General features: G+C 31.6%; 5 protein-coding genes across 5 annotated transcripts; all 5 read right to left on the reverse strand.

The window, feature by feature from the left end:
* Positions 1 to 135: 135 nt before the first annotated feature.
* On the reverse strand, positions 136 to 764 carry LOC103856342. Its single transcript, XM_009133453.3, has one exon. The coding sequence runs from the start codon at positions 529 to 531 to the stop codon at positions 286 to 288; it is 246 nt and encodes an 81-aa protein (XP_009131701.1). The 5' UTR covers positions 532 to 764; the 3' UTR covers positions 136 to 285.
* On the reverse strand, positions 189 to 4,499 carry LOC103856352 (protein DMP4). Its single transcript, XM_033273786.1, has one exon. The coding sequence runs from the start codon at positions 4,221 to 4,223 to the stop codon at positions 3,549 to 3,551; it is 675 nt and encodes a 224-aa protein (XP_033129677.1). The 5' UTR covers positions 4,224 to 4,499; the 3' UTR covers positions 189 to 3,548.
* A 1,269-nt stretch (positions 4,500 to 5,768) lies between these two features.
* Positions 5,769 to 9,189, reverse strand: LOC103856360 (ras-related protein RABA1e). The gene is made up of 2 exons (XM_009133474.2): positions 7,894 to 9,189; positions 5,769 to 7,336 (listed from the first exon to the last, which is right to left on the reverse strand). Exons 1-2 carry the CDS (start codon positions 8,112 to 8,114, stop codon positions 6,904 to 6,906), a joined length of 654 nt encoding a protein of 217 aa, XP_009131722.1. The 5' UTR covers positions 8,115 to 9,189; the 3' UTR covers positions 5,769 to 6,903.
* A 244-nt stretch (positions 9,190 to 9,433) lies between these two features.
* On the reverse strand, positions 9,434 to 11,832 carry LOC103856372 (adenylosuccinate lyase). The gene is made up of 8 exons (XM_009133484.3): positions 11,594 to 11,832; positions 11,348 to 11,500; positions 10,877 to 11,275; positions 10,578 to 10,799; positions 10,249 to 10,509; positions 10,065 to 10,166; positions 9,929 to 9,997; positions 9,434 to 9,842 (listed from the first exon to the last, which is right to left on the reverse strand). Exons 1-8 carry the CDS (start codon positions 11,768 to 11,770, stop codon positions 9,624 to 9,626), a joined length of 1,602 nt encoding a protein of 533 aa, XP_009131732.1. The 5' UTR covers positions 11,771 to 11,832; the 3' UTR covers positions 9,434 to 9,623.
* Positions 11,833 to 12,183: 351 nt separating this feature from the next.
* On the reverse strand, positions 12,184 to 14,501 carry LOC103856383 (ethylene-responsive transcription factor ERF091). The gene has a single exon (XM_009133495.3). The coding sequence runs from the start codon at positions 13,146 to 13,148 to the stop codon at positions 12,234 to 12,236; it is 915 nt and encodes a 304-aa protein (XP_009131743.1). The 5' UTR covers positions 13,149 to 14,501; the 3' UTR covers positions 12,184 to 12,233.
* Between the last annotated feature and the right edge of the window lie 6,342 nt (positions 14,502 to 20,843).

The following is a 20,843-nucleotide window of genomic DNA, read 5'->3' on the forward strand; positions in this document are numbered from 1 at the left end:
TCTTTAAAAGGTTTGGTTTAGGCTAGTTTGGTTCTCGTTTCCTAGAAAATGTGTGTTTACATATGAATTCGTTGTCAAAAACTCGGCCATATTAAGACAGTATCTTCTTATTGGTAAGAATATTTAGAACTCATGAGCATTAGAACACATGTTATAATTCATATATGAGACTGAAGTGAACAAATGAATTACAAAAGATTATATATAAGAATTTAACTCTTCTGCTTATACATTTTCCAAACAAAACATTGAAAAACTTATATGTATGTATGTTTGTAAACATGTTCAAGAAAATCGAACAACACGGTCATGTCTATACAACAAAACACATGAGACGGCCGATATAATCGCCGGAACAAGAAGTAAAAGGCGGTGTCCTTGTCCCATGATGACTTTTGAATCATCCGACCTTTCTTCGAAAATGGTCTCTAGTGTCGGAATCATTGAACATCCCCGGCGATAAATCATGGCCGCCGGCGCCATCTCAGCTCCAGATAAAGATCTCCTTCTTCCTAATTCTGATCTTACCATGATATCTCGATAGTTTTAAGATTTTCTTGTTCTTGAAAATGTTTAAAGAGAAAAGTCGTGAATGAAAGTGTTTTGGTTTCGAAGTTATCTCAAATGGAGAATTCTTGGTGTATATATAGACTCTAATGCACGGCGAGTCTGCTACAGAAACACGGTTTTAGTTTGTTTGGCAAAGAAGTTTTTAAGAAAATAAAAAAAATGAATTGATGGATCAACGGCTGTCTCTGGTCCAAGCAAGTGGTCTGTATGACTACACACGTACGTACTTTTTTTTTGATATTGACAGAGTTAGAGATTATAAAAGTAACGACAAAACTTTCTCTATTATTTGGTGATGCATAGAAACAAGCACAAAAAAACAAAGAAAGAAGAAACAAATACTCCAGAATATCCAAATAATCTCACAAGTTGAGTTACGGAGAATACGACATGAGTATAAGAAAGGCGAAATTTCGGAGAAGTATACAAGTCTTGTTTGGTTAAGTGTATCTCTACGTGGACGAGATACACATGACATATTTAATATTTTCAATTATTTGGTACATTCAACATATCTTACAACTTCTAGAAGTATTTTATACAGAAACAAATAACTCTTTATTTTTGGTCAACTTGAAACAAAATTTTCTTCTGATCCCACCCCCCCAAAAGAAGCAAAATTATCTTTAAAGGGTTACACAAATTATTCAAAAGGAATTCACGAAATAATTTACATTTTGTGTATAAGAACACAAATTATATAGTAGTTTGATTGAATTTCATCCCTTATGTATTTCTCTAATACAAGAAATCATTTCTTTCTCCGGCGACGATTCAAAAATCTTTTGAGCATCTTCCACTCTCATACACTTCAATACAAAGCTATGATTCCAACACCTGGAAAAGTTCTACATACAAAAACATGTAAACCAATTATAGGGGCGGATGCAGGTGGGGTAGGGTGTGGCACGTGCCCCACTTTTTTTTTTTTTGAGATTTTAGTTCAGAATTTATGTAAATACCCCTTATTTGTAATGTTATTTCATTGTGTGTTCCATGCTTATTGTTTAGATATCCTTGTATTAATACTTTTTTGTATCATGTGCCCCATATTTATTAATTTTCTGGGTCCGCCCTTTAACCAAACACATACTTAACGGATTCATCAATGAATATGACTTAGTGTTGTTCGTTTTATAATCGCCACCTCCATCGGCAACAGCAAAAAATATACTGTGAAGGAAACAAAAATAACAGTGACAAAACCCAAAGTAGTCGTCAAAAATGTAAAAAATTAGATGCCGATATCGCTAATTTATTCCGCGTCTGTTTTATTCGCTGTAGCTGCTGCATCGACTGGAAGATTAGCTAACAATGCTTCACTGATGTTGTACTGCTGTGTATTGCCAAGGCCGGCTCAATTTAAAATTGGACCCTGAACCAACATATTTCTGTTGGAATTTTATGTATAATATTAAATTTTATGACTTGTTTTACAAATTTTCAAAAATTCAGAACCCAAAATGTTAAAAGAAATTTGATGAAGAAAAGTGGAACCCTGCCTAAATGGGCCGGTCGCACACCCTCTAAGCCGGTGTATCTTCTAGAAGTTGTAAGATATGTTAGAATGCGTCGGTCGGACACCAAATATCATGAGAAATTGCTTTAATTCCACTGCTGAACCCTTGTTAACTAGGAGAGACACGAGACCCTTAGAGTCCGAGAAGCATTCCAGCTTTTGGTGTCCCAATGAGATGGCAGCTGACATCGCTGCCTTTACCGCTAGCGCTTCGGCCACTAAGGCTGAGCCAACTAAACATGCGGTGAGAAGAGCTGAACCCAAGAGAAGAGTTCGAAGATGCATCCTTAGAAACCCAACCCAAACTACATCTTCCCGTTGCAGCGTTCCAAGATGCATCTGAGAGGCACTTGGTAGCAGAGGAAGAGGGTCGAACCGTGGACGGTCGGTTTTTCGGAGCTGTGGGCGGGAGCTCTTGTGCATTTTGCCATGATCTGGGAAAAAGGCTTTTGATGAGTTCAGAAGTGAAAAAGAAAAATCATGGGCAAATTGAAGAACAGAACCGGCTGATATAGCATTGGCTTTTTCTTCCTACGTTAACTTCTCTTAACTCCTAAGCCAGCACAAGCATTGATCATATACTAGAAAAGATAAACTGTTTTGACTATATTTCCATCATTTTCCATGTGATCAAACAGCGGATGAATTAGAACAAAAAAAAAAAAATGTTTGTACGTGAACAACTTGACTCTGGCTCTGAGAATCTTTTATATCCAACCGGATTAAACCGAAAAATTAAGTTCTACATTTTAGACTTTTAGTTAAATATTAAACAATTAGATGTATGGACACCAATTCGAACCAAGGCAAAGTGGTAGTGACTCAGCACGAAAACGCGTCGCACCAGGGTTCGAACAACATATTGGTACCCGATTGAGAAGGATAGATTAAATATCTCCCTCTCGGCCTCATGAGAATGTTTCGTGAGAGTTAGTTTGCCTAACTAATACAGCAGCAAATAGTCTGCTATGCCAGATCCTTGTCTAAGAGATCTGATGATCGATGTCGGGATGGTCCATCCGGAGACGTGCTTAATCTGAGATGGCGATTTGAGGTAATTTAAATTACCTTTTTTTTGTTTTGAATTAAATTTCATTTTATGTGATGGGAATCAGATAGTTTACTTTTCCGACTCTCTTCTGCACATTCTCCACTACGACGGAGTGAGAGGAGTATTGCATTGTGACAATAAATTGATCTTAATGCGCTTTCATGATGTAATTCATTTTAATCAATCATACATATTACTTATTTTGAAAAATACGTAAAATAATATATTACTCACGAATGTTATTTACATTAAATTATGAGTTTATTATGATTACTTGCATACATCTCTATTAGAAACGTTTACATGATTTTTGTAATGTCTTTTCAAAGTGAACATCAAAAGAAAGAATCTTGATCAAACAAGTTAAGCATATAGATCAAATTACAAATAAATAAAAATATATTAAAATCATTTGTTACCAGGAACTGGAAAACCAATACCATTGCGTGTTGTGGGAAATGTTGCAAACAACATACTACAAAACACCCCCACGCCTACCGGCAACGCCGTGAGAACCTCCAATGCTTCAGCTGACGGTGCCGGAAAAAAGCAATTCACCGTATTCCGATCGAATAAAACCACCGCACCAAACACCAATAACGACATGAAAGCATGCGCAAAATCTATAAACCTTAGTTTATATTTCTTAGATAACTCTTGAGGAAGCGTTGCCGATCCATCAATGATCCAAAACCCGTGGATTGTTGCAAACCCGTAGCATATAGTACCGTTCTTGTCTTTGTAAGAGTCCGTGAAGCTAAGTATGAAACAAGAGAATCCACATACTGCCACTAGAACCGATGTCATGATCTTGCTAACCACATCGCATTGACCGCCATTTGAGAAAATTGGAGATAAGAGTTGAAACGCAAGAACGGTTCCTGTTGGTAAGAGATTAGCTAAATGAGCTGTGGTTTGAAACGTTTGACCTATTGCTTTTTGTATCCATGTTGTTCTTTCTATATCGGGAAAGTCTTTGTCTTCTTCTAGAAGTGGCTTCTCGATCTCTTCTTGAGCATTTCCTTGATGATCTCTATCAACAACATTGATCTCCATATCTTTGAAGCTTTTTCCTTTGTTCATTCTCTAAGCTTTTCTCTGATTTTGGGGAAATCTTTTCTGATGGAAGAAAGATTAATGATGAGATTCAAGTACGTAAAGGCTATATAAAAGAGGTGAGAGAAAAGCTTCTTTACGCTTTTTAATTATGCCTTGCAAGTAACCTTTGAGACCAAACCCAAGTCTTTGTTACTTCAAGTGAAGGATGTTCTTGAAACACCCTTAATCTTTGTTTAAGAGAGGTATTTTGTTTCAAGATAATCATTTATATTCTGATACGTTTTAGCGTTTATATATTAGTTTTTGAGGTTTATAGGGAGAATCTTGACATGTGTGAGTTTGACGAGTAATTTCGTATGAACAACTCTCCATGTTTTTTTTTTTTTGGTAAAATGTTACGCAACAACTCTCCATGTTGTTAACTTTTTTTTTATACCTTGTCAAATATATTTGATTATTTTCGTAAAATCCTGGAGAGATTCTTATTTAAACCGTGTCAAATGTCAACGAGAAGATGTGAATAAGAATGATCTGATCGACCGATTAATAACATTGATCATGAAAAGATTTGCGTGTGTGAGAACCTTTGGATTATCTCATAATGTCTTTTAATAATCACAAGGATCCATCGTGGAGGTCAAGTAAGGTCTAGCTAACAAATAGATAAATAATAATTCAGTATAAAATGTAAAACGTAAAGTGCTTAGTCAACCACGTATATTCGTTTCCTTTACCTTTATATTGGTTCCTTTAGAAAATAAAGTTATTTGCATTGTTTTTAACTAACGCCAGTATACGCAAGGCATACGAGACACGCATTGAGACCTGCACGTTACAACTTACATATTTTGTTATTACAATTTGTTTTTTTTGAAAGAAAAGCTCTGAATTCTTGAAATATTGTAATGGACGAAGAAAATAAGAATACTCAAGAATTGGCCATTTAATACCAGAAACTCCAACTAATTGTTTTGTTAACCAAGACTATATGGACGTACGTAAGCCTAACTTGAGATTGAGAATAGTATCGAACGGTTAGTTCAGTCTCAAAATTTCAATGAAGTTTAAAATATGGCTTCATTTTCGGCTGGACAAACAACATTAGTTCCCCATAAGCATAAAACCTAAAACCAATGGATTTACGTCTTGCTTCAAACCACCCTATCACTAAACTACCGCTGCTTAGTTTATTTATGCCATTTACTTTCAACTTTCATATTCTTTCAATATTCGTATAATTTTCTATCTTTGAATCTGGTTTTGGATACACTTAACTTGATCATTGTTCGGTTGCTCGCTTTGCTACAGTTCTTCAGCAATAAAAGCCCGTCATAAACTTATATATATATATTAGAAGTACCATATATTAGCATGAATTATTGATGAATATAATGATGATTGGCAAGTGTACGAAACAATAAAAATCCTCATGTTTTTTTTTTTGGTAAAAAAAATCCTCATGTTATTGATGACATGAGACTTGGAAGGAACGATTTTGTCATAATTTGGACGGTGGACCTAAATTAGCTCCGTGTGGAACAAGGAAGATCTTCTTTCTTCTATTTTCGGGTTTAGCAAATCATCATGTTATTTATCCTTTCATTTCACGTTGGTCTCTGTGTGCTTTTATGTGGTATATGTATTATTATTATATATGCTTTTTAATGAGTACAAAAGTTTTCCAAAATTGAAAATTGTATTTTGTACAGTTACTTACTGAATAAAGTCGTAGTTTTAACTTTCAGTTCATGTCGACTACTCGTGTGTTGACAAGAATTCATAACCAAGTCTTCCATTTTCAGGTTTGTTTTAGAATGACTTTGCTTAAGCTATCTCTTATTTTTTACATGTATTAGATTTTATAACGAAACTGAAGAATATAGACAAGATGTAAACACTAATACTTGAGGATAAAAAAAAAAAAAAAAAAAAAATACTTGAGGATACAAATACTCTAGAGAATTCAGAGGTTTCGGGTTATCAGTTGGTTTAGCTGACTGCTCTGGTTATTTCCGGTTCAATTGGAGTAGCTCTGGATGAAGACATGTGTTCTATCTTTTGCGTGTTTATAAGTCTCAGTCTCTTGGTGATAATGAGATGAGCTGAGATAGAGTTGTAAAGAGAGAAGAAGAAACACTTTGTATCCGTACGGTGGCTCAAGTTTCAGGGTCACCGGGGTTCAGTGGATGGATTGCCGTAAGAGAGTCGGCCGGTGAGTATATAGCAGCTTCTCCATCTTGGAAGAGTGTGGTGAACACCGGATAAACAGTGTTTTGTCTTTCTATAGTCTTTACTTTCTTGACACATGAGAGATTGATTAGAGAGAGAGAGTTTGAGAGAAATCTAGGATCGAAGTTTAACAGAAATCAAATGAATAAATGTGGTTCGTTAAACTAATAATTAGGATTGAGAGGTCAGTAATATGTTTGTTCGCAACAAAATCCATAATAATAAATACAAAACTAAGCAAGATTCAACTGCTTAACAAAGTATAAAATAAATATTATAGATACGAATTCAAAAGCAACATGTTTATTTTCTTGTGGTTTTACTTCGGTTCTTGAAAAGCTATAACAGAAGTCTAACATTCATTTTAGTTTCACGACTAGAATAGTCTTATCCAATTCATTTTCTTGTGGTCGGTTTGTGTTGTAAAACCAACTTTAAACCATTCCCCCTCCCAAAATTACTAATTCAGATAATCTCAGCCTGAGCAACAACCAGATGATTTAACAACAGAAATATCATCTTTGCTACCTAAATCAATGGTCTGTCCTTTAGACAAAGACGTCGGATCTCCAGTGCCCTCAAAAGCTTTACGGCTCATAACACGACAGATCTTAGTCAAGACATGAGTGAAAGCTTGCTCAACATTTGTAGCATCAAGAGCAGATGTTTCCATAAAGAACATGTTCTCTCTTTCAGAGAAAGATTTAGCTTCGTCCTCTTGAACTGCACGAAGGTGATGAAGATCAGCTTTGTTTCCAACAAGCATGATCACGATGTTGGCATCGGTATGGTCACGAAGCTCTTTGAGCCATTGTTCAACGTTCTCGAACGTTACATGTTGAGTTATGTCGTATACTAGAAGAGCCCCCACTGCTCCTCTGTAGTATGCACACGTGATTGCTCTGTACCTATATAACAACAAACACACAATTGCTCAATTACAAAGCTGGAGAAAAACAATATAAAGAGAACAAGCATATCTAGTAGGTATCCAAGAGGTCATGAATTCAATTCCCCTTGGAAAGGGTCTTCTCATTAGGAGAGTTATTTAAAATGGTTTGGGCTTTGCCCTACAAGATGTACAAGCTTAATGGAAATTTAACCAGATAAAACCATTGTAATTTGGTTTGTAATATTTTAATTTGGCTTTGGTATATTGGGTTTTTAATACCAAAATAAGTAAATATTGATTCTTTATTTTAATAAATAGATATAGGTTCATTTACATATATGTAATATTAAAACTCATAACAAATTTTGGATTAATAAATTACACAAAAATCAGTTACGATTTTATTTATATGAAAAACTAACTGGTTACAATATTTGATAAACTGAAAAATATAAACATTTTTGGTTTGGTTCGGTCATGTTGCAATTATTAACCGACGTAAAACAACACATAACCAAGAAAAAAACAGAACACTGAGGGAAAAAACAGACAGGTCACGAGGATTTTGTTTACCTTTCTTGACCGGCGGTGTCCCAAAGCTGAGCTTTGATGATTTTCTCGTCGACATGAACACTTTTCGTGGCGAACTCGACACCAATGGTAGCCTTTGACTCGATACTAAATTCATTTTTGGTGAATCGAGACAAAAGGTTTGTTTTTCCGACGCTGGAGTCTCCGATCAAAACTAGTTTGAAGAGATAGTCGTAATCTTCATCGGCTATGTACTCTCCCATTATTGACTTTTCAGAAACCCAAAAAATGAAAATATAGAACAAGAACTAAAATCTTTGGTTGATGTAAATAGTTTTGATATGAAAATATAACAAGAACTAATAGTTTTAATCTTTGGTTGAACCAAAATCGGCTCTGTACTCTGCCAAGGAATATTTCTTCAATATAAATAGTTTTGATCAATTTAAATCACTCGGAAACTTTTCCATAAATTAAAGGATATCAATATGTAGGAAGATATTAGAGAAGAGGTTATGTATGGTATGTGATAAATTGTTGTTTTGATTTTATGACATTTTCAATTAATGTTTTAAGATATTATTGTAAAAGACAATTAAAATATGAAGTAGATATTAAGATAACATGTGTCCATGTAAATGGTAACAATGAAAAAAATATTACATATCAAAGCTGTGAATATGACAAAAAATTTCTTAACATTATTTAGCAATTTTGTTTCCTTACTCTTTGCATTCACATTTGCCTAGATTTTGTACCATAAACACTTGACTTTAAAAAATACAAACCCCTCAAATTAAAAGAAAATGTTCAACTTGTAAACTCTACATCATTTGACTCTAATGTAACAAATTTTCTTTTTATGACCTGCGGAGGTGTTTAATTGGAATTTTAGTTCGTTTTTTTGGTTCGTTTTTTACTTTTTGGTATTTCAACTTATAAAAATTAGCTATCAAATTAATATCACATATATATTTTGGTGTGGTTCAGCTTATATACTATCGTTTTCGGATAGTTCTATTTTATACCACAGCACTATGTTTATCTTTTATAATATTTTGTGAATTTTTGTATATATGATTTAGAAGGCTTTCTACGTTAAAAATAATTAGTAAAAGTAAAAATTTAATAATTATGATAATTTTTATAAAAATAAAATAACAAAGTTAGTAATATCATAATATTATTAAAAACTAATTTTAACACTATCAACAAAAGTTATATTTGATTTCATTTGATGAAAATAAGAACAACAAAATAACTTTTAACTTAAAACAAATTACTAAAATCAACATCTTACATATCAATAAAATAAATTATATATATATTGTTAATTATATGTAATTATGTATAATTATATTACAATATTGTATTTAATCGGTTTATTTTGTTTATTTGGTTCAATCGATTTATATATCCAAGTTATATTCATATAAGTTGGTTTTAATTGGTTCGATTTTACTGTATTGTACAAAACTTAAATTGTCTACTTATACCAATATTTTTTTATTGGTTGGAGTATCATTGAACGATATAATTCATAAATAAACAGGGCCACAACTTATAATTCAGGACTACTAAATCAAAAGAGAGTGAATTTAATTAATCGATGATGTCAAAATCTGAAAGAGAAAACATAAAACAACAGTACAAGATTATTCTCACCGTTTTCATCCATCTATGAATTGACGGACTCTCTCCCCATTCATTTGGAAAAAAAAAGACAAATAATAATACAACAGCACATCTTTTCACCAATTTGATCACCATCATCAATGTCCAAATTGCAGAGCATCATCGACGGCCAAAGCCAATGAAGCAGCAGCACCAACATATGTGTGTGGAGTTAACCTCAAAAGTTGAGTTTTCGCTTCTTCAGGCAAATCCAAACCTTTAATAAACTCTCTTATGCTTTCTTCATTCACAGCTCTTCCTCTTGTTAGCTCCTTCAGCTTCTCATACGGCTCTGGAACACCGTACCTCCTCATCACCTTTTATCATAATACACCATGACAATTCCATGAACATGGAGTAGCTTGAACGTTATAAAAGACTAGAAAGTCAATAGAAAACTTACAGTCTGTATCGGTTCAGCGAGGACTTCCCAAGTTTGATCCAAATCTTCTTTTAACCGAGTTTCATTAACCTATATCAAGAAACATTCTTAGCCTATGACAAGTGGAAACCTTTCTTAGGACTTACGCTAATAATACCTGAAGCTTCCTGATTCCCTGTATCGCACTCTTATAAGCGAGAAGAGAGTGCCCTAAAGCTCCACCCATGTTTCTCAACACAGTTGAATCCGTTAAGTCACGCTGCACATTTTACCAGGCTTAGCTTTTATTCACACACATTGCTCTAACAGAGATTACAAAGTAAATGAAGAAATGCTGGAACCTGCATTCGTGAAATAGGAAGCTTCATACTGAGAAAAGTAAGCTCTGCGTTAGCTTTCCCTAGGTTCCCTTCACTGTTCTCAAAGTCAATAGGGTTCACTTTGTGAGGCATTGTCGACGATCCGATCTCACCAGCTTTAGTTATCTGCTTGAAATACCCTAGAGATATGTAGCTCCATATATCTCTATCGAAATCAATCAATATATTGTTGAACTGGCTGATCGTGTTGAAAAGTCTAGCCATATAGTCATGAGGCTCAATCTACAAAAACCATGGGAAACAATCACTAAATGATATAATTGTTCATTTAAAAACTATATAATATATACCTGAGTGACGTATGGGTTAAATGTTAATCTAAGAGAAGTAACAAACTCCTCCGCAACGTGAGGCCAGTCGATGTCAGGATAAGCTGAAATATGAGCGTTGTAGTTCCCAACAGCACCAGCAAACTTCCCCTTGATCTTAGTTTCCGCAAGGTATCTCCTCTCTTCGCTTAACCTCACAGCGAAAATCGCCATTTCTTTCCCTAATGTTGTAGGTGAAGCTGGCTGCATTAGAGAATCAAAACCATGAACATTTCTTCAAAACAAAGAGGTGAAGGTCTTGTCTTTTAGAGTTTTTTTACCTGTCCGTGAGTTCGTGAGAGCATGGGGACATACGCAAACTCCTTAGCCATCATAGAGATCGACTTGATGAGCTCATCCATGGATGGGAGTATAACGGAACAAACCGCTTCTTGAAGCATCAAACCATGGGAAAGATTGTTGATATCCTCAGATGTGCAAGCGAAATGGAAGAACTCAAGAACCTTAGCGATCTCAGGGTGTGATTCACACTTTTGCTTCAAGAAATACTCAACGGCCTTGACATCGTGATTGGTCACTTTCTCGATCTTCTTGACTTCCAAAGCGTCGTCCATGCTGAACCCATCGATGATGCCTTGCAAGTAAACCTCAGCTTCTTTGCTAAAGCTTGGAACTTCGGTGACTTGGGGAATTTTCGAAAGCTTAAGAAGCCATTTGATCTAAATACAAAAACAATCAATGAATATTAATAGTAACAAGGGAGGTTCAATCACAAGAAGTAAACTAACTACCTCGACAAGTACTCGGAAGTAGATCAAACCAAACTCGCTCATGGAAGAAGCCAAGTCCTTGACTTTCCCCCAGTAACGTCCGTCTAGAGGCGATAACGCCGTTAAGTTCGACATCTCCAAGTCTCTTGAGCTTCCTGCAGCCATTGCTACCACCTAAAGTATCCATTTTTATCGCCAATTCGCATCGGTAACAATTAGATTACATCCACGACGAAGCATTTCGACATAAACCCACAATTAGATTACCTTTCTTGAAGTCGTTAGCTTGAGAGCATCAGGAGAAGAAGAGAGAGAGAATGAAACTGTGGGAAGCGGATGGTGAGAAGCTAAGCAGAGCGATTTTGATGGGTTTAAGAGTGTTCCGGTGGTGGGTGTGACGCCGAAGCAAGGAGTTAATGCCTTGGATGAAAAATTGAGCTCCATTTGTGATTCAAGGTTTCGGAAGCACGATGACGACGAAGGGAGTGAGTGGAAAGCTTGGAGCTTTAGGGTTTTAGGGGGAATCTGATTAAACTCAGGCGCTTTTCTGTAAATTTCATTTCTACCCCTGCTTTCTCTACGTATTTACGCTTACAGCTACAGATTATTAATTTTTTTACTGGTTCAACCTCAATTTTATAGATAGTTGAATTTGTTCTACATCACTGGAGAAATGATTCATAATAACATGATCAAATATAACGGATTACATATATCAAGTTTTGATAGTGAAAATAAATCAATTAGTATAGAAAGAATAAACTTAATTGGTTTGAACCCCATTACATTAAAAATAAAAATTGTTTTGACATGATTACATAATATATACATGTATACATATGTATGTTTAATTGTTATTTGTTACTAATATTTAAAAACCTGTAGTCTTTAATGTTGTATTTTCCCGTCAAAAAGAAGATAATAATGTGTCCAAATAATCACTTCCGAATTCCTCAAACTCAAATAAACCAAACATATCACATTTCTCTTCTTCCCTCCTAGCCATCTTCTTATCATCATCAGTCTCAACTTCTTGAAACGTTATACAATCTTCATCTCGTCTTTGTCTCTTTCTTGAACCTAACCAAGCTTCTTCGTTCCCAACCAATCCACAGATGTCGAAGCTAATTTCCTGAGTTGAACAATAACTAAGGGCACAACTGTTGTCGACCACCCCATCAACGACTTTATCATCATAAGCCCTAATCGCATATTTTCCTATTTCACAGTGGTTTCTTAAAGGTTGAGAGGTACTTGAGCGGTTTATCGGGTAGTAACTTGAGCCGCAATCCATTTCCATAGCTTTTATAACCGTCTCGAGTTGAAAATTTGTGTGAGCTCTTTGTACTCCTCTGATTCTAACTGCTGCTTTATCGTAAGCCATAGCTGCTTCTTCTGCAGTGTGGAACGTCCCGAGCCAAACTCTAACACCGTTTCTCGTCGAATCCCTGATCTCTGCTGCGAACTTCCCCCACGGACGCCTCCTTACTCCCCTGTATTTCCTTGTTTTGCAAGAAACCGAAGAAGGCAAAGAACGTGAACCGGTAGGGTTGGTTAACGGCTCATGATTGGTTTCGCTTGGGAAAGAAGCAATGGAGTCGAGAATCTCGGCCCATTCCTTGGCCTCCATTGACATATCTATGGTTGGAAGGCTTCCTTTTGATTCTTTTGATATGTCATCGAGTGTTGGCAACGCTTCCCAAGTCGTGGAAACTTCTTGAACATGGACTGATCTTGTATCGGTTTCTGGTTTTCTGATGAAGTTCTCCCAAACATTCTTTAGGATCTCCCCGTCTGGTTCTTGGATGTTTCCAAAAGCCATTGTTAAATTTAAGAGTATGTGTTGGTGGGCTTTAGTGCCCTTTTAAAGAGAGAGTTGATTTTGAGGAGTTTGTGTGTGGGTTAAATGGAAATTCGGCGGCAGGATAAGTGGGAAGTACAGTTGGTGAAACTTGTGTTCCAAGTTACTGACCACCTCGTTTCATGGAGGGTTTTAGGTTCCTCGTGAAATCGGGGGGTTTCTATGTGTGTACTCACACGTATCATGTATGAATAGATAATCTGAAATCGATTTTAATATATTTATTAATGTTGCTTAAATTTTGAAGCATTGAGATTGTGTACTCATATTTAATTAAAAATAAATAATATAAAACTTTGTATACTCTTGAAAAAGACCAGATGCAGAGTATACTTTCTTTGGATATATATATTTTTCAACTTATTTTTTTTTAACATGTCTACTGTTTGAAGATATTAATACGCAGATTTAGAGCTGGCACAATAGTGTCATAAGCTCTTGGGCAATTTTTTGTTTTTTTTATTAATTTTCAAACTAATAGTTTTCTTTAAGAATATGATAAATATTTGTTTTACAAAATACCAGAGTATTTTTAAAATAAAACTGTGATAAATAAAAATACTTTCATATAAAAAAATTTGGACCCATTTTCTCATTTTTAATATAATACATGTATTTTTAAAAAACAAAATCGAACCATTATCTATTAAAAAATAAGGGAACAACGTACTAGATCCAGAACGGTCGCACCGCTGGTCCTCCTCTTTAAGCCGCCCTGCACAGATTAAAGACAGTCCAAAGGGAAAAAAAAAGCTGATATGTCTGTTGTTATGTTCAACAATGTACATTAGTCTTGAGTTTCACTTTTCATAAGAATCTATGATGTGTTCCTACGAGAGGCACAAATCCGTTTTGGAGAATGCCTAATTGTAATTACTGGACCAAACTGTTCGTTTAAAGTGTAGCTTCTAAATTACTAGTATAAAAATTTGATGAGCCCTTATACTTATTATAACTCTCCAAACAAGAAAATTCTTCAGTTATGGGTTAAGTTTGTTGGTATTTATAATTTAAGTATTATCCTAGTTATATGTTTGGAGATATAAAACAATTGATAAACAAACGTTATCTAATGTGAAATGAAACAAGAAGTTGTAAAAGCGAAGTCACTAACAACCTTTTCTCCAAGTAATCTCCTATATATTATTTGAGAAGCATTGCAATATTTTTTTGTAGCCACATGTCATCACTAGAATGATTCTTAGAATCCTTAGAGAAATAAGTTGGTCCATTTAAATATATAATAAGGTTTTTATTAAACCACAATAAATACATTATTAAATGTGTTTCATTATTTCCTTAAATAAGATTACAGAATTGCCTAATGTGACTAAAGTATATATGACAATTAATGATTTTGAATAATAAAGATTTGATAAAAATAAATGTGTATTATAATTATATTTGTTTAATTTTAAGCTATTAAAATAAATTAAACAATCATAGTAACTATATAATAAAAATTTAAAAAATTATTTATATATTATATTTTGAATTTTTAAAAACGAGTATAAATTACTAAAACTGCTAAAAGTTTCACATTCAAATTTTGTGATCTATGATTTAAAATTTTTGTTATGACATGATACAAATAATTAAAAATAATATAAGTTGAAAGTCTCATTTAATAAGTATCAAAAAGAAAAGATATATAAATATATGTATCATTTTTAATTAAACTATATGCCATATAAAAATATATAAATATCTTAATTTTGAAATTTACTTTGAACATTTTTTTGATAAAAAAATTTGAAAAAATATTGAAAACTTAATTTTTTATAATATTATAAATTACTTAAACTATTAATCCCACAGTGAAAATTTTGTTATCACTAATTTAGATTTTTTGCTATAATAGATACAAATCATAAAACAAATATGAGCAAAAAGCATCATCTTATAAATATTAATATTAAAATAGACCATATATATGTTACTATCATTTAAATTTAATTATATATCATATCAAATAGAAAAAATATTTTTTCGATTTATAAAATTTATTTATATGTTCGCACCAATTTAATTATATAAATAGTAGATAATGAATTATTAATTATTCAATATATATTTATTTATTTCATAATATGTTATAAACATATAATATATAAAATAATTTATATATATAACGTTTATTCCGCGCAAGGCGCGGATCTTAACCTAGTTATTCGTATAAGAGATTTTTCGTCGGTCCGAAGATTTGACACAATGATGAGAGGCGTATACAATATAATTGAACTATGAATTTAATAGTTCCAAATTGAGTAAGATATAATATATTACACACGCTTTGAAACATAGCTTACAATTGAAAAAAGGTTAAGATCTTTATTCAATGTATTAGAGAAATTCTTTTTATGATAGATTCAAGTCATCTCTGGCCTTTTTGAGAGCGGGGGTTGAGGGAAAAAATTGATAATCTTACTAGGTTCCTCTTTACATGGCCTTTAATTTTTATTCATTCGAACTTTCAGCATTTTTCGTTTAATGTAAATATTGTTACCTTGTTGAGTTAACACCTTACACTATATATATATTTTTTATTTTATTTTTTATAACAACATAACTTTATTGATATCAAATCAATGTAACATATTACATAGAACATAAATTACATCAAACATGTTGTTAAAAATAACTTTTAACAGAGACAGCAGTGACACGATGCTTCCTAACGCATTCGTAGGACATGCTGATTCGCTAACTTTTTTCCACTTCGTTCTTGGTCTTTTAAGATCTTTTTTGTGGCTCTCAATTCTTGTGACTAAATGCCGTTTTCCTCTAAGAAAATTATTGAATGCGATCCATCTGTTACATCGTAATTCGTCCCAAACACTCCCATACCAGGAGATAACATGCTTTGTTGTAACTATCAATGGCATTGAAATTCTTTTGCTTTGAAACCGATAAAGCCATATCTTCCCTTCCATTGATTCTTTGATTCTCCATGAGTATGCTATACCCGGATCCCAAATTCGCTCATCAAAACGCTCATCAAAACGCAATGTAACACTTTGAGATTGAATATTAATCCCATTTGCTAATTGGAATTTTGGAAATCGGGTATCGCAAAGGACAAAGAGATCCTTCACGGAGATTGATCGTTCGTTGTGGGTGAAATCAAACCATAGACACACTCCCACAAAAAAAACTTGAAATAAACGTCTCCGTAACCGGAGGAATTTTCTAGACAGATATGCAATATACCTTTTTGATTGTGGATTCACCATCACTTCTCGTTGACCCATAAAATTCACGTTGATTGGAACCTCCATTATAATCAAAAAGAAGAAAAATAAATGTAGAAACCTTCTCACCATCCATCTGATGTTGTTATTGAAAACAAAAATAAAAAACAAATGAAGAAGAAAACAGAGCCACCAGCAAACGCCGGCAGCCCAAACACGATGAAGATTTGAAGTTAACTGTTTTTTTTTCGTCTTTGTGATCGCTCAGAGATTAATAATATTTTTTTTTTAATTTGAACATGTAATACAGTAAAAACTCAATAAATTAATAATGTTGGATTTACAAAAATTTATTAAGTTATAGACTTATTAATTTTTTTAAAATCCTTTATAGATTTATATTTTCTTAAAATCCTTTTTAGATTTATATTTTCTAAAAATATTTTTAATATATAAATATGTAAGGAATATTTCTTTCATGATGATATATATTGGTTAAAGTTTATAGATTTTAATTTTAACTATCTTTATTAGATTAATTATATAGTTTATGTATGGTGAGTACATATTGTCTAATACATATTCACTTTTATATGTAATTCGATAAAACTAAAAATAAAATTAGAGATGAAATCCATTTTGAAAAAGACACACAGATAATTTACATGTTTATATAGAATATATATACATGGTAATTATTGACTTATGATTTTTATGAGACCATATATTTATCTAAGAGTTTTCTAAATACTATTATCTTATTATTTTATCTTATAATATATTATTTTATATATGTCCAACTTGGGACCGGAGACATTTATTAATCTATAGTTTTTGTTAATTTATATAGTATTAATTTATAGAGTTTTTACTGCTACATTTGAAACCAGCTACTAAGGAATCAAATAATTTTCAGCTTGATTTATATATTTTTAAGAGAAAAATGTATAGATAGTTGAAAGCATGTAATATATATATATATATATATATATATATATATATATATATATACCAATGTTTCTGCCCTAATCCATCTAAAAGTTAATTCCAAAAATAACTTTTACTATGTATTTTTCTTTTTCTAAAAATTATTCAAACATTTATTTTTTTTCTTTTGTCTCAGACGTCAAAAACGGTTGTTGTAAATCATAATTATAAATAAAATAATATGATTTTCTACTTTAGTTATCTGATTCTAATGTTAGATCAAACATCTTTAATATGCTAACATTGTTTTGCAAATCGTAGGTATGTCTGATATTAAATTAATTGGTGACAGCTTGTCCCGTGGGAATGTTGTTAAAAGGTGAGGTCCTAGGTTCGAGGTTCACCAACAACCTAATTATGGAGTTAGTGAAAACTCATAATAGAGGGGTTAAGGCCGGTGCGCTGCAACGCTGTGAGCCTGGGGTCCACGGGGCAGGAATATGTCTGATATAAAATATTATATAAAATAATCAAATTTTTGTTTGCTTTATTGAATAATAATTTCATATAGAAAACTATATGTAAACTATTGCCTATATAATAAATAAGATAGTTCATCATTCCTCAACATATAACATATATGTTATTATCAATAGTAAATTACATTATAATATAGCCTCTGTATAACATATGAGCGTAAATATCAAAAAGTATTCATCATATCACAAAATTCAATATCACTTATTAAAAATATCTTAACAAAGTTAAAAATAAAATTTTATTACATATTCACAAGATAAAATATATATTCATCAAGATAAATGTGCGTGTTTAAATCTTGTAAAGTCTAAAACTAAATTAATTGACAGTATAAAAAAAGTTCAATCGACAAAATATAATAATTGAATTTTGTAAGAGTAACAAAAGATGTTGATGAGATTATTTTTTTCTTTTGCTTTAAACAATTGGGCATACCTTCCTCTCACATGTTTGTAGCTTTGTAAACTCTCTACTCTTTAGTCTATTTTAATAAAATTGAAGTATCAAATAGAACTAATCTTCGTTTCAACAGTTTCATTACAGTTTTTTCATTTATTTTTACTCATCCGAACTACATCATTGATTACTTTACATAATAATACGACATATGTTTATTTATATATTTATTTAAAAGTTAACCAACAACATTATTCATTTGTTTTACTTAATATATCTCACTAAAATTATTTAATACCACAAATTTAGCTCCAAATTCTACATATATTCCTACTAAAACTTAATTATATGTTTTACCATAATAAAATCCAAAAATGGATCAAACAGGTTTTCCATTCCTTTTATATAATATATCCTAAATTATGATATAATCTCACAAATTAGGTTTAGTATCTACATATATCCCTACTAAACCTTAAATATATGTTTTACCATAACGAAGCCCAAAACTTGATCAAACCGGTTTTTCATCTATTTAACATGATATTTCTTAAACGATTACCTAAACCCGCAAATTAGTTTCAGTATTTACATACATTCTTACTAAACCATAAATATGTATTAACATAACGGTTACCATAATAATCAAGGTAAATGATATTATTTTTCAATACACCTAATTGCCAACATTTATTATATCAAATTTCTAATATTAGTAAGATATTATGTAATACCATAAATATCTATGTACATTCAGAATATTCCTAAAATATATGTTTAACCATAATGCCAACAGTGTATTACTCAAGTACAAATCAATAATATTCCTTTAAATTTTTTAATTATCGCATAAAATATATCCAATCTCTATATTATACTAAATTTTAATTGTACTCAAAATCACATAATAAAAATATAATAAAAAATTACGGTTTATTACAAAAAATAAATTATAGTATGTAAAATATTTAAACTTTGCGTATAAAAATTCATATAAACGTTTAAATATATGGTAAATATTTAAAATATAAACCACTAAACACTTAAATAATATCATTGTATATAAAAGTTAAAACAAACTATAGTTTTTCGCTAAAGCATAGAACATCAAATTTAACAACATCAAAACATAACAAAAGCTCATACATAAGTCTTTTCTCCATTATTTCTACGGGTTTACATTTCTACTCATTCGTGATGTTTGAAAATATTACTTGGTCAAAAAATATTATAGGTATTTTGGTGAATATTCTCGGTGTTGGTAAGTGATTTTCCAACTCAATGTTTACTTTTTCATATCAACATCCTTCTATCGATGTTTAATGTCATGTCATCGATGTGTTGAATTGCAAATTGATGTTGGAAAAATTCTTGACAATGGTAACCTTGTTTTATTTGGTTCTCACAATAGACAACAAATCTTAGGAACCCTATAACACATGCAATTCAGTTTCTTTGAGATTTTTTTTGAGGTTGAGTTTATACTTGAACCACTGTGTTCAATCGTGTTGGAAACACAGTTTGTAAATGTAATAACTCAATTAAACATTTTTTTGATTATGGAATTAAATGTGATACAATATAAGAATAAATAGTCGAGGGGTGTAAAGAAGTATAAAATACATTTGAATTGTATACAAACATTAAAACGTAATGTCACGCCTACACCTAGTATGCAAACGAATTCATCAACTCTTATTTCAATATGTCATTTATTGTTTAAAACAAAATATTAAATAAATCAACATAGAATGGCAAAATTTATGTATTTGTTCATTTGTTATATATTATGTCAGAAAATATGTCGACATATTACATATTAGTTAGCTACTTGAAACAACTAAGTTGTTTTGTAATGATTAATGAAAATACTTAACTAATAAATATATATTCACTATATCAGAAAATTCTAACAATAAATATTTTCAAAATAACAGCTAAAACAAAAATTTCACATGAAAATATAGTTATTTACTTTGATATATACTTTGAAACAAACTAATTGATACTAAAAATATTTATATGTTCATTAAACTACAAAGATTCTCATCATTCATAAATTAATTACTTTACTAACTACTCTACACATATTGAAGCGAATGTCATTATCATACATCATATATTAAAATTTGGTTGAATATCTTAGTTAGAATAAAAAGTAAAAAATTATATTTTAAAAACCTACGGTAGTAGACTGGATATTCTAGAGTTCTAGAGTTCAAAATAACGACAAATAAATATAATTATACTAATAAAACACAGATCATTTAATACGTAGAAACAAAAACTATAGTTAAAATATTAATATTTATTTTAATGATATATCATTTTGTTTTATGTCTTTGTTATTTATTATATTTATAATAGTTACACTACTAGCTTATTACATATACTTGCGTATTTTACAAAATTCATCAATAAACTTTTGTGCAGATATTTAATCCATTTTAATTGTTATATCTTTAAATTAAATTATATTTTTTGTCTCATATTTGGATAACTTGTTAGATTATATTATAACACAGTTTTAGTATATTTTGTACTAGGTGTTCTGCCCGCACATGCGGGCATAGTATTCTTATAGATATTTATCTCTTTATAA

Source organism: Brassica rapa, chromosome A01, assembly GCF_000309985.2.
Source record: "Brassica rapa cultivar Chiifu-401-42 chromosome A01, CAAS_Brap_v3.01, whole genome shotgun sequence".
In the NCBI taxonomy this organism is placed as follows: Eukaryota; Viridiplantae; Streptophyta; class Magnoliopsida; order Brassicales; family Brassicaceae; genus Brassica; species Brassica rapa.